The sequence below is a fragment of the Tigriopus californicus genome, chromosome 8 (genome assembly GCF_007210705.1).
Source record: "Tigriopus californicus strain San Diego chromosome 8, Tcal_SD_v2.1, whole genome shotgun sequence".
Lineage (NCBI taxonomy): Eukaryota > Metazoa > Arthropoda > Copepoda > Harpacticoida > Harpacticidae > Tigriopus > Tigriopus californicus.
Window position 1 is genome coordinate 5206276 of NC_081447.1, and position 13980 is coordinate 5220255.

Genomic DNA, 13980 nt, shown 5'->3' on the forward strand with positions numbered 1-13980 from the left:
GGAGTCATATTTTTCTTTTTGATTGGGTACAACACGGGGAACACGAAACAGAAAACGAGGCTTGGGTGGCTCCATCATCCCAGGATGATGGCCATGGTGAGGCCCCAAGTGAGGGTGATGATGCGGGTGATGATGAGGGTGATGGTGGGGATGATGGTGAGGATGAGGATGATGGTGTGGCGGCATGTGATTCCCCATCAACTCTGGATGAGGTGGTCCTACAAATCCACCGGGATTGTGAGCACCGTGGGGAAATTGGTGCGGAAGTATGGATGCTGAGGTAGATGAGAGGTTGGCTGCGGCCGCCACGGCAGCNAACGAGCGGGGAACCCAAGTGCAGTCGCGGCGAGCCACATTCACTCACCACAGTGTGGCCAACCCAAAATGGGAAGGACTCTCTTCAAGACTAGTTCGTCTTCTTCTCCTTCTTCCTCCTCCTTTTCACGTTGTTCCGTCGCCAGTAGCGTCAAAATTCCGCCAAGATCGTCACTGATATTTTTCCCCGCTCTTCCCCGCCACTTCTTCTCGGTGTGAAAAGACGGACACCGTAATATCCGGCTGAGCTTAGCTACTACTTGTAGTACATACACTGGGGAAGCCATTCTGACGTGCTACATAATGATGTGCGGGTGTCGGCTAGATGTTGGTGTGATTGTTTGCGCCCGTGTGCAGACTAGTCTCCATCAGTATCGGAAGTTGATGCGTAGACATGCTTGATTTAGCACCCGTTCTTTCTTTCATTTACTCCGAAAGAACAAACATGGTAGTCGACGATCAAGTTCCCTAGAAATGATGATGATGATGATGATTGTGTTGAAATGAATTACAAGACATTTGTCCATTGTCATGTAAACACCCAACGAGAAATAAAAGAAGTTGGGGGGAAAAGAGTGAAGAGCAAGCATGAAATGGGTGTGAGACGTTTCCACACTGATCTTCAGTCAAGATGGATTGAGTGCCATAAAATAGGCGGTTGATTCGAAGACGATGGAATAGCATCGCTAGGGATTCATTGGGGTGCAAAGTGGTACTCCACGACATGTCGTTTAGACATTTGTAGAAATGTTGGTATTCCGCCATTAAAGCCATATGTCCTTCTTTAAGCATGAAAAGCCGTCCAACTGTTGGTTGTCTGATCATCCTCGTTTGCTTCGGGTCTCAATGCGAATCCGAGTAAGATTGTTCGATCTCCCTCTCGGTTTTATGGCCCTTGTCGGCTGCATTTGTGTTTGTGTAAGGTGTCATTATCTGATTTTATTGTCTCGCTTGCATGTCTCACTTCAATGGAGGACGTTAACGGGGGCCAATTCCAGCATTGTTTGTACCCTACCTACGAGCTTATTTCGTCCAAATAAGTAAGGATGGATGTGGGTTCAAGTTCGTCCGAACAAATGTGGAGTCCTCTTCATAGAGATCAAGCTACAAAAAATTTGCCCGATATTCTTTTACAGTTTTTCTATGGTCGAAATATGGAAGAAGCGAGAACGAAAAAAATCATCCGAACAATGAACTTTTATTGGGAATCCATTTTCCTCTTTCTTTGTCTATCATTTTGATCTCAATTTAACACCGTCGGTTCTCTTGATACTGACCTCTAACCAAGGTCCGACTTTCCACGTGGTGTTGTTGATGATTGATTTCGAATTGGTGGGGAGGTAACTTCATGTGAACAAATAAGGGGAATAAGGGAGGAGGGGGGGAGGGGGGAATGTCGAAAGGATCTAATCAATGCCAATTGGTAGTAGCATGATCAGGAAAAGGGCTCGCTATTCAAAGAAATCCCAGGTTTTTCTTTCGAAGTCGTTGGGAAACGTTGCCAGTCGTAAATTAAGCCAGAGGGAGCAATCGGGAGTTCATGAAGCCATTTACTGCCCATATCACTGCAATCACATAGGTGTCAACTGTCACGCACTCGCAAAAGTCTCAATGAAGGAAATCCTTGAACTTTCTTGAAGAAAACTTTCGACAATGCTCAGTGATGCTCGCTTGAATTCGTTCGAATCATGTGAACTTCAGCTAATCCCCTCACTTGTCCTCATACACTACACCTGCTCCAGTTTCCTCGTTTTCATTCCCCAATTGTGAGGAAGATGAAAGGTGAAAGACGGCGATGGCTTAAAGCGATTCCATATTCTTTTCAAAGCCAAGTTTGTCCTCTTTTCCAAGAAGATATTTTCCATCGATAAGTGTTCCTTTGAAGGCTCAGTTGGAGAGAGGGAGGGAGGGGGAGCTAAAACGACGCTTTGGCAAATGGAGTTACATCTCAATTAGAGCGCCCACCTGTGGATGAAGAGAACAACCTAGGGATACTAAGTCCATCTCCTTCACTCGAAATGGGTCATAAATTTGGTTTACTGAAACACTAGGAAATAGCCTTCATCTATCAATTTTCTTCAGGATTCAACTCATTACCCATACACAAAAACATCCATAGAGTACTAGAAGGGCTTGATCGGTTCCGGGCATTGGTCTCATTGGTCCATCCCTATATCTTGCACCACACACACACACATACACACACACACACACAACCCTGGTATTTGAACCCTACATGAACAATACAATCAATCGCTATGTTTGCAAGCTCTCTAGCTTCATCCGCTGGACCATCTCATTCGCTTCCTTTCTTTCCTTCTTTCTTTCTAAGTTAGGTTGGTTTCTGACTGTCGAGGAACGTGGTAGAACGGTGGTGGGAGTAGTAGTAGTCTGGCCAGAGACTATCGGATCGGGAAAGAAGAAGAGACCTTTGGTCGCATTCAGCTCTAAGGGCCTCTAAAAAGATGTTTCCTCAGAACTTTGTAAGAGCAATTGAGTTAGAGTTGTAAATCAGCACGCGACAAGTTTTTTGAGCAACCCTCGTTCTCAAAGACATCAACCATCCGCGGCAACCAACCAGCCAGTCGGCGATCTGTCCTGTTTTGGGTCCACCATTTCGTGTCTCTTCCAAATGAGCACAAACCGCCCTGTGGATTTTTGGGCATGTATATGACCCGGGTTTTATGTGCAATATTCATGCAAATGACGAGCAATCTGTTCTTGTCTAAAGTGCTTCTTCCTTTTAAGTTCAATAGACTTTGAGACATGAGCACCAGACACAGAGAAGCGAGACCAAAATTTCTCCAACCGTTAAACCAGACCTCCGTGGAAAAAATATGATGGTCTGACGACCATTGCATAATCCAAGGCTAGCACCGAAGTCATCTCCCATCTACTGGATATCTGGTAACTAAGCACTTCTTTCCAAAAATGAACACAATCCTTCATTCTCACCACTTCAGCTTCAGCTTTTGAGGTTCCCAGACCTTGAACAAATCGGCTTCATGTCATTGTGGAAACATGTCAATTCTTAAACGTTGTTCAGCTACTCTTCAATGGGAACGAGTTTGAAGAAGCCAATATCTATTGTATTGCATTTCCCCCATAAAATGAGTAACTGTTGCTTCCTCCCTCATGTAGTATGCCATCAAAAGAAATATACTGTCGTATGCCAAGCCCCATCGATCCAACTTCCAAGGCAAAGAAACCCCGTCCAAAACGTGTACTGACGTGGTTGGAACGCTCACGGGTATTGATTGAAGGAGCCATAATGTGTCTCAATTCTCGTTCTTTCCCGGTGCAACCAATTGTTCAACGAGAGGAGACCAATGGATGAAGTCATGCACCATGGATTTGGTTGGTGACTGATATGTATTGGACTTGAAGTCGGGAGAAGAGATCCTCCTCAAGTACAAAGTAGCAAGGATTGCCAGAGTCGGTCGGACAAGGTGAGGAGGCGGTGGGAGTTTGGGAGAAGAACAATCGCTTTTTTTCTTCTTTCCCTTCGATTGATTCCAATAGTTTTATTGCTATTCGTTTCCTGTCATTCTAGTATGGCGTTCAACACCCTGGACGTAACTCATAGGGAGACTATGGTGAGAGGGGCAAAAGGTTTCTTCCAAGAGGATGGCGATATTAATTCAATATTAAGCAAGTTTCTATTAACGGTGACATCGGATGAGATCGGATCGAGGAACCATCGAAACTGGATAGGAGAAGTGGGCGAATCCTTTTCCTTCGACTTCAACTTTGGCTTTATGGTGTTACGTGCTTCAGAACATTTATTCTGCTGCTTCGCCAATAAAGTCAAACACTCTCAAAATTGGGTTGGAATCAATCCACCGGTGCTGGACCATGTTGAAACCAGGTGTACAAACCCTCCTCGTTGCCGAAGTCGATGAGCATTCTCCAATCAAAGTGTTTAAAGACCTTAAACACGCATGTAAGAGTAAATGACAAGAAGGAACTTTTCAGTGATCTCCTCTTCGACTACTTAAACATTCAGCACGGGTGATTTGACTGCCATATGCACGTACGAATGAAGGAAGAATTCGGTTGGTTCAACGGATCCCGTTTAAGAGGGCCATTGAGGGGAAAACGGTCGAGCTTGATTGGGTTTTACAATTGAATATTTGGACTTGTTCGACATTGTTGTGATGTAGGAAGACTCTCGATGAGGACCACACGGTTCTTTTTTCGTTCACCTTTTTTTCGAGGACTGACAAAGAGCCAAGCTGTTCGCACGTAAATTTCAACCTTCTGTCAAACATTTGCGAGCGTCGCCTTCACTTGTACTTTACAAATGTATTGAGAGCTATACCTACATAAGGTACTTACTTCCCCTTTCCGAGGTATCAAGATGTTCCTTTCTAATCCTTTGTTTTCAAATATTGGATTAGGTATATCATTTACGGCTCAATCTGATGTGTTGTAAGCTTCTTTTGTTATTGTTTCCTGCCATTTACCCCTTTTCGCTTACTTTGCACAATTGCCTGTCAGACCTTCTGTTCCCTCGTTCCCCCTATTTCCTCCTCGTCTCCATCTGATTCCATTTACAATGCTGCTTCATTCTGGAACTTGGAGCCCAAGCCGCTCCCATTGCTCCTCGTGCTCCTGCTCCTGCTCCTCCTCCTCTTCTTGCTCTTCTTCCTCTTCTTCCGTGGTCTTTGGGTTCACGAAGCAGAGCTCAACATGTTCCCCCTGTTTAAGTTCTCTTTAACCCTTCTTGTTTGGGAACAGATTGTTGGATAGGGAGATTCTCTCCAAGAAAGGGGTTCCGTCTCCGTTCCCTATTCCGTCTTGAGCTCTTTAGAGAGAGAAAGTGAGAGCCAGAAAGAGCGAAAGAGCAACGAGCAAGAGAGATGGGATGGGAGCGGGACGCAGATTGTACAAGCATGAACTCTCGGCTTTCTTGGAACTCGAGAACTCAAGGGGACGAGAATTGAGCGTAAACTCTGAGATATATCTGTTCAACCTAGAGGCATAAAAAGCAGCTTGATCTTCTCGAGTCTGACCGGAGAAGCAGGTTTTCGAATGCTTCTCTCTGGGATGTGTTCTGCTGCCAAAGCTATCTCATGACTGACAGTTGAGAGTTAACTACAAGATGGTAGTCAATCTGTTTCATTCATTGGGAATGTTTCTTACACCCCACGTCGAGTTCCTTGGCGCTGGCAGGCCTCAAAACACCATGAGAGTTTGTCAGCATCCTCATCATCTGACTGTCTTGCCCTCAAAACTTCTGGATGAGTTGAGAGCTCATCACTTGAGGAGCTGTTCATCAGGGCAATAAAGCATTCCTCATTCCCAATGCTGTCGTTTCTTTTCCCTGGAACTGGGACCGAGGAGCCACGATTGAGGTGCTGCAGTACTCTACAGTGGGGTAGAAAGACACATCCACACACTCACATGCACATTCATCCTTCCAGGCGAGGCTCATTGAAATATATCCACCTTTTATAACAAGAACACCGACGTCGTCCTCATCGTTGTGTGGAGACAGAAACAGTGCTTTCGGCAAGGCTGAAGTCGGAGTGGAGCGGCAGCCAAGTCTTCGTTGTCTTAACCACATCCGGGCGTTGTGAGACACTAGAACTCGGCTCCTAGTACAATCGAGTAGTGCTGGTCTCCATCGACGGCGACGTTCAAAGCCTTCTTCTACTTCTTCTTGTTCGATCGTTCCTTCGTTCGTTCGTTTGCTCGTCGCCCCGTTCTTCGTTCTTCGTTCGTCGTTCCTACTGTAGAGTTTCCTAGTCTCCGGACTTATGATTGCAATGCCGACGGCTTGTTTCTAAAGGTGCCACCGGTCTGTCAGTGAGTCGATTCTGCTGCCGTTCGTTTGTCTGCCACCATGCTGGCTGCTCTGGATGGTGGTGGTCGTGGTGGTGGTGGTGATGATGTTGGTGGTGGTGGTGGTGGTGCTGGAGGACGAACTGGTGGTGCTTGATGATTACTACTTCACTCAGGCCAACCTCCTCCATCGGACGCATAACAAAGGGAATCCAGTACTAGTCTGCTATTGTCTTGCTAATATCAAAGTGGAATATTGAGTGGTGCCCCAGAATCAATCGTGTCTTCATCCTCGAACCTCGTTGAAAGATCCACCAAGGTAGTGTCCAACTATGAATGCCTTTGGAGGCATGTTTGCGGCTGCGGCCGCGGCGGGATATCAGGATCCCTATCATCGCATGGCAGCGCTCCAAGATCCGAGTATGGCCATGCATCATCACCATCATCATCATCACCATCAGTATAAGGTTCCCCGGATCTACTTCAAGATCCCACGGGTTCTGCCCTACAAGGAACAGAAGGAGAAGTTCGATGCCGATGATTTCTTCAAGAAATTAGTCAGAGAATCCGAGGTAAGCTAACAACATTGGTCAACAAACTCGGGTGTGTTAGACCCCCTCACGAAGTTAGTTGGGCATTCTAATTCCCCGTGTCAGGTTCTCAATTGTCATTTCTGGCTTCGTCACAGGTCAGATTCACAGGATACCGAGATCGTCCACTCCATGAGCGGCAAGCTAAATTCCAGCATGGATTGCGTGATGGAACAGTTGAATTGGTAAGATCCTCATCCGTCCACCATGACTTCACTCCTCCCCAAATCTAATCGCGTATTAACGGATTATGCTTGCTTTCCCGGTCTCTCTTTAGTCAGTTTTATCCACGGGCTTCACGTTTTGCTTGATTTGGAACGTTCTTGAGAATGGGTATCTCGAGCCTCACGCCAACACTCGAATAGACTTCAACAAAGAGCGAGGCAAGGTAGGTGGGATTTTCCTTTTCTTGACACATACGTACCGTACTACATACTAGATATTGTCCGTACATCCAGTACAGGATTGGTACACTCAGTCGACTTCTGACTTTTCCTCAGGTATGAACAACACTTTTCAACCACATGATCGAGTCAATTTGAACAGTTCAAGACCAGTAGCAAGTCATTTATCTTCATAAAGACGATTCTTTTCAATTACAATCGTAGGATTAATGATAATTTCACATGTATTCATCACTAAAAAAAAGGGCAGGTGGCGTTGAGAGGGGTTGAAGAGGCTCCAAATTAAGCGGCTAATTCACTCACAAAAATCCACATGAATCGCCCTTCAACACGAGAGTTTTGTCATCTTCCAAGGTAGAAAAGAGCTCTGTCGATTATTCAAATAGGGCACCAATCCGCCACAGTCTCCCCGATAATTGCTAGTTGGGAAGTTTCGCAGACCATAATTTCCACTATTGTAATCACTATCATCTCCGCCTTTTCGACTAGTCATTACCGAACGTTGGTTTTTGCCCCGAAACTCATCTCAATTGGGTCTGACATGGGCGAAGGATGAATAGATAGATAGATGGATGGATGGATGGATGAAGTACGGTGGGTAAGAGCTTGATGACGAAATGAGCCTACTTTTTCTCCCCATGTACTGTAATAATCATCTCGGTGGTTACCATAGGCGCCTAGAGTCTGCTCAGAATTGATTGCCCCGGTCCGGTGTGCTGCCTTCGGGGCTAGCACTTGGTTCACTTACTTGACTAGGCTTCAATGCCGTGGGTTTATTGTTCTCCAGGGCTCTTGTCGGGGGTCGAGAAAAATGAACAAGTTGTTGTTGTTGTGATTAGTAGCTTATTCCTGGTCGGAAAGATGGATGGATGGATGGCGGTCAAATTTGGCAGGGTCGAGCACTCGCAAATTAGCTTGTGGCATGTTTACCCAGAGATTATTAATTGGACCAAGCTGATCTTTATTGGTCTGATCTCTACTTTACCACCTGACATGTGCTCCGTGGCTTAAACGGAGCTCTCATATTCTGTCATCCCCCAAGAGTGTTCCAATCCATCAGAGAGCGCGACGGGAAGTTACGTTCAATTATCGGAACTGTTTGGATCCCTCAGGGCCTATAAAAGAGCGCAGAGGGAACTGTCTCATGTTCTTGTACGCCCCTTGACCCTGTCAGCGTCGAGTATGATTGATCTTGAACAAGTCGAGTGTGAAACAGGCTTGAAAATTGAGATGACAGATTTGACGCGTGGCATTCAAACGAACGGAGAGCTCACAAGCACACTTTTTTTTGAGGGAGTTTTCTCCACATTTGCAAGAAGACATTGTCGAGCAATCTGTTAGACCAATTGACTGGAATGAATCGAATCGGATCGAGTCCCAGTGAGGAAATGGGAAGATAAATCAAAATCCTTCGCCTCTCGCGCGTTCTCAAGAACGAGCAACCTTCTTTCACTCTCAACTAGTTGCTGGCAACGTGCGTAATTTGAACTCATTGTTCAATTACCTGCCCATGGAATCAAGGCAAGAGAGCTCGTCAGTCAGACGACCCCAATTTCTTTTCGATTTCCCTGATGATTTTACTCACGCGGAAGCAAATTCAATCTGACACTTTGCACCCAATTTAAAAGTGAAAGCGACGAATTGTGAATGCACAAGGGAGCTGGAGCATCCAACCATCCATCCATCCATCCATTCACCCTCGTTGCTGGTTCCTTGTCGTGTCAAAAAGAGTCTCTGGAAGCAAGATAGCCTCCGCTTGGAACACCCGAGTGAGTCCACAGACTACAGGGATCACCAAAGGCATGTCACTACAAATTTTGACAAGATCAAAGTGTCGACAAGAAAGCCAACACTCGAGTGTAGACAATCCAATGATACCTCATGTATTCACGCGTTTCCAATTCTCCATCCATATTTTGATGTTCAAGGAGCAAAAACAACCCAACGAGTCCATGGAAGAGAAACGGCATCGAGAATAGAAATGTCTAGTCCGAGGCTCGTGAGTTTCTCTGATGGAAGTCTTTACTACGCATCATAGAGAAAGTTTCGTAATCTCTTGAGACGAACGAGAGTTAGTTGACTCTCTTTTCGTGGAAGCTGGAAGCTTTGAATCAAAGGATCGCTTTTTAACAAGGCACGTGACGGGATTGAAATTTGGAATGTATTGGTTTCCTCCCTCTTACTCTGTTGTGAATGCGTCGCTCTTTGTGGTTGGGATCAAGGAGGAGGATAAGAAGGAGGAGGAGGAGGAGGTGCTCTTGAAGAGTGAAAAGATAACAAGTGGCTCTTGACTTTTAACTACTGAGAGGCATTAACAAAAAAAACATGTGCATAGTTGAACAAACTGCTAGTCATTCTCAAGGCCCTGCTTGAGAAAGGATCCTCGAATTGCTGTTGGGGTAGTGCTACTGGCTGCAGAGGTGGCTAATTTGGAACTAGCACTTCGACGTTGAGGGGAAGAAGGAAAAGAGGTAATTTAAATGGAGTGAAAAGGCGGTGAGTAAAGTGCTAGTTCATTTACGCTCATTAGACTTCCTCTCATCTTCACTTCCACGCAACCCTTTGACTCATTTACAGAACAAGAACAAAGACGAAAAGATCCCTTCGAACTTAATTGGAACACTCTTTTTCGAGCGTACGCTAGACGCATATTCCCCATACACACACACACACACACACACAGCATTGCTCCAAATGCACAATAGGCCGAATCTCTTTCTGGTCTGATATCGACCTAAAGCATCCTGACAAAAACGATGCGGTAAAGTGGAATCGACTCCAATCTCCATCCATGCTTCCAAAGCTCCTATGTATTGTAGTTCGTTCAATGTTCCTACCCTACCCACAGACAGGAAAGTCGTAAGTCGTACAGTTCACGAACAACACATGCTGCGTGTATGTGACGTTGGCCATCATAGTAGTAATCAGTCCTCGGGAGAATGCAAGAACCGAAAGCCACAACGCGACTGGCTGGAATGAACGACGAAAATGCCTCTTTGCAGTCGGGTAGAGGAGCATGGGTAGCAGGCAGGCAGCCAGGCTACGAGCAGTCAATGGTGCAAGGGGAACTGGGCTGGATATTCAGTTCACCTCAAGTGCGGCAGCCGCCATTCGAGTGAAGTTTCGTGCTTCATTGAAACAGGGTTGTGGTTTTTCGGGGAGAAGTTTCCTTCACGTTTGGTTTCGTCCTCTACGAGTATTATTATTATCGAACACATTTGCCTTTGAAATATCTGTGGCTGCTTCACCATATACCCTACAGTAGATAGTAACTGTATTGTAGCACAGCTACATACAGCTAATGTGAACGAGAAATGAGGGTCATTTATTTTCATGGACAACTGTGAAGTGGACATGGGTAAAAAAAGAAAGATGGCAAATGAGGAAGAAAGACCCGATTTGAATTATTGATACTTGTCGTCCTTCTTGAAATGAATTACGTTGGAGCCCTTGAAACTGCATGCAGAACTTCCATGGCGACCAATTTCGCCAAAGCAGGATGATTAAACCATTAGGGAAGTCATTTTCATTTCACAGCTCAGCTAGCTAAATCATTACATTTGGATGTGATGGTGTTGGAGTGAGTGAGTAGTGCCATGAATTTCAGCTAGCTTCCTAGCGCTATGGCTTCTTCTTCTTCTTAATTTGATAAACTTCTACTTCTACTTCCTTCGGCCATTACTTGTTTCATTGTCGCTACATTTCATTTTCAGGTCTACTTGGATTCGCCCATCATTGCCAACGGGGTGTGTCTGCGATGGAAAGGCTATGTCAATCTCGAAAAACTGGACGGCGTGGGTGGATTTCGCTTCGACGAGGACGCTGCAAGGGTAGGAGGACATCGAGGCTAATTTCAAGTTCAGACGGACAGAGGGACAAACAAAAACAAGTGGATTATGACTCACTCTGCGCTTTGATTTCAGGTCGAAGATATGGCACTTCAACAACAAATTGAAAGCTACAAAATTGCCCTCAGAGACTGGGAAGAACAACAGCAGAGATACCGATCTGCACTTCAAGCTAGATCAGCGGCTCTTGGAGGATCGAACGCCACCGCTGTCGGTGGTATGGGCAACTCAGTGGGGGTCGGAGGCGGCATTGGGGGTGTTAGTGGCGGGCCAAGCACTGTTGCAGAATGAGTAGGAGAGACCGGTGCTGCTTCATAGATATTCTACTGAGTTACTGAGTACTATTCCTCAAACCAGAGTGAAATGGGCCGTCGAAACGAAGGTAAGCGTCGTGACCGATGAATGGAGCCTCGGAAACGTATTTGTGGCTAAACAATGAGAAATGAGAGGAGAATGTGTGTGTGTGTACGTATGCCCATTGAAGAGCCCCCTGGTGGGAGGGTTCAAAGGCTGTGAAGCAAAGCGTTTGACCACTTGAATTATGTTGCACTTCCCTCAAACTCTGGTTCCCAACTTGGCACCTTTGCCACCCTCCCGTTCATTGTGCCATCTCGTTCCCCGGCATTCTGTGCCTTTAAGTAATCAAACGTCAAAAGAGCGCCACCGAAAAGGAAGGCATATGGTATTCAGAAAGCTAAAGAAGTGTCCCGTTTCCTATCCCTTCCCTCAGATCCCTGGTATCTGAGCATGGCTTTGTGGAAATATCTTATCAGTTTTGGACGTCTCCTCCCGTTTGACTTTGAGCCAAAATCCCCGGTTCCCATCAGATTTTTCCCCAAGATAGGGAACTTCTCTTGGCTCGACTCAATTGAGCTTTGAAAGGAACTTGGGGGAGATGGCACTCGGGTTCAAGGGAAAAAAGAGGGATCACTAAGAAAGGGATTCCAACCTTCTCCGTCTATAACAATGCGGAGTTTGACCATGAAGATTTTCTTGGCGTTATCGCAAATCTTCTTATTCAATGAGTTCCATCTCGTTTCGTTTCAGGTCCGCTCTTGCCACTGAGAAAACTCTTAAAAATTGCTTGTCCCATGCCGCCGTTTCAAATGGCCTAAACCGAATACTTATTCAATTTACATGTTATGAATTAGTATTGGAATAAACCACTTTTTTGAATTTGTCGTCGTTCATTCCCACATCGTACCTTGCTCTGGATTGTCCTCTCAAACAGCTTTCTTTTAAGAGAACAAAATAGCTGCAGTCAATAAATGAATTGTATTCAGCGCTTTAAGAACTGTGCTAGACTTTGTGATAAAAGCTCAAAGGCTAAATTTCTCCAGGCAAGCTGAAAATTATTTATTGTAATAATTACAGTAGCCCCCTGTGTGTCTCCCCTTTTTATGAGGTCTGAGCTATTCAGTACTAGAGGCAAACTCAGCAACAGACAACTTCATCAGAGTACTTCACTGCGTAGCTTGGTACGTGATACTAGGGTCTACTATTAAGTTGCCGGAGGGTCCAGAGCCCAGAGGGCCAGGAATGGGGTTGGATTGGGTAGGAGCGTATAGTGTGTGTACTTGGGCAGATGGGTTTAATGAGTCGGATGAAAAGGAGCTTTTTGGGGAATGGAGATAAAAACCGTTTGATCAGCATTTCGTCTCGCTTCGACCAATAAGCAAGGAGCAAATCCGGTTCCACAAAGGCATTGGACAAAGCCACTTCCAGCGTTTGCTTGCCTTAGAAAGCAGGGCGGATTTTATGCAAAATCGCTACGCCATGGCCAGCTGTATTGAACGTACTCGTACTACGAACATAAGTAAGGCCAAAAGCCAAACGCATCATGGGCGACATCTTTTCATTCATAGTCCGAGCAGTCCTCGAAAGAAATGAGGCATATTCATCCGGAGTGAGTTACCCACTCTTTAATTCGGAGAGTGACGCCCAATTAAACAGTATCCCAATACCGAATGTTCCCTCTTTCGTTGGAGAAAGCGTGTTGAACGTGGAAAGCTTGCTTTAACTCCAAAATTGGACTCGATAAGATACTCGAATATCCCCAAAACGGTTCGGATTATGGTGCACCGTACGCCCGTAGTAACGATCGTGATCAGCCGGTTGACATTCTTGATTCTTCACAGTCGTGGTCTGTTGCCAGTAAAATCCATTCTTTTGCATTTATGTGTCCAAAAAATGACCACACCGAGACGTGAAGAGTGCTTGGCGTTGTTGGGCATGAATGGTTTGGCATGTGCCATTCACCTACTACCTTGATTGGTTGGTTGGTTGGTTGTGGTGCTGGGCACTTCAAATCTCCAGAAGACTCATTTAAGTCGTAAAACCTGACAATGACTTCTTATAAGGGGTTTAGCCTCAAATTTGACCATTTTTACTCAAACACAGGCCAAACTCATTGGGGACGACCAAGAAGAGGAAGGAGGGAAGGTAACTAGCACGAGGTTTGCCCACTTGTATGTATCGGGCTATTAGATTGTAAAGATAGATTTGAATGGAAATATTTATTGCACAAGGCACGTGGAGACAATCTTATCATACATGGATGGCTCTTTACAAGCCAATCCTCTGGCCGTCCCTGATCCCTCAAGAAACTACCTGATCGACTGGTGGATCCGATTTTCAACACTTTCCTTCATGATAGGAGTTTTGAAAAAAAAAATCCGAGTTTTCGTTTGGTCTTCAGCCTTCATTTTAGTCCTCACGTGGCCTCTCACGCTCTTGGCAATTAATTAACGAGTGAGCTGCTCAACTTAGTATGGCATATGGAGGCAAGTTTACTAATTAAATTTCTTGCTTCATCACCCTTCCCACCTTCTCCACACTCCAGCCCTTCAACCCACGTACGGTACGTACAGTGGCTTTCTGCGAGCTATCTACTTTCATAGACTGCAGCCAAATGACTTCGGAGTGGAAAATTAGTTCAGCTTTTGCACGAATTAACACTCTCAAGGGTGCTCCCCGGGCTAAGGAACACCCACCTAACCAACCAGTCACCTTTCTCCACACCCCGTAAGATGTAAT

General features: G+C 45.5%; 1 protein-coding gene and 1 long non-coding RNA gene across 2 annotated transcripts; one reads left to right on the forward strand and one right to left on the reverse strand.

The window, feature by feature from the left end:
- The first annotated feature begins 6052 nt into the window (after positions 1-6052).
- LOC131885562 (core-binding factor subunit beta-like) lies at positions 6053-12120 on the forward strand. The gene is made up of 6 exons (XM_059233635.1): positions 6053-6674; positions 6791-6877; positions 6970-7080; positions 10810-10926; positions 11020-11326; positions 11992-12120. Exons 1-5 carry the CDS (start codon positions 6435-6437, stop codon positions 11233-11235), a joined length of 771 nt encoding a protein of 256 aa, XP_059089618.1. The 5' UTR covers positions 6053-6434; the 3' UTR covers positions 11236-11326; positions 11992-12120.
- Positions 10399-11120, reverse strand: LOC131885563 (uncharacterized). The gene is made up of 2 exons (XR_009373852.1): positions 11002-11120; positions 10399-10918 (listed from the first exon to the last, which is right to left on the reverse strand). It is a non-coding gene; the product is annotated as an uncharacterized LOC131885563 (long non-coding RNA).
- Positions 12121-13980: the final 1860 nt, after the last annotated feature.

Bases quoted from the DNA above. Each gene is read 5' to 3' on its own strand.
- LOC131885562 (XM_059233635.1), top strand. From the start codon at position 6,435: ATGAATGCCTTTGGAGGCATGTTTGCGGCTGCGGCCGCGGCGGGATAT. The intron at 6,878-6,969 runs GTAAGATCCTCA...GTCTCTCTTTAG, and splicing joins GTGATGGAACAGTTGAATTG to TCAGTTTTATCCACGGGCTT. The intron at 7,081-10,809 runs GTAGGTGGGATT...TTTCATTTTCAG, and splicing joins TCAACAAAGAGCGAGGCAAG to GTCTACTTGGATTCGCCCAT.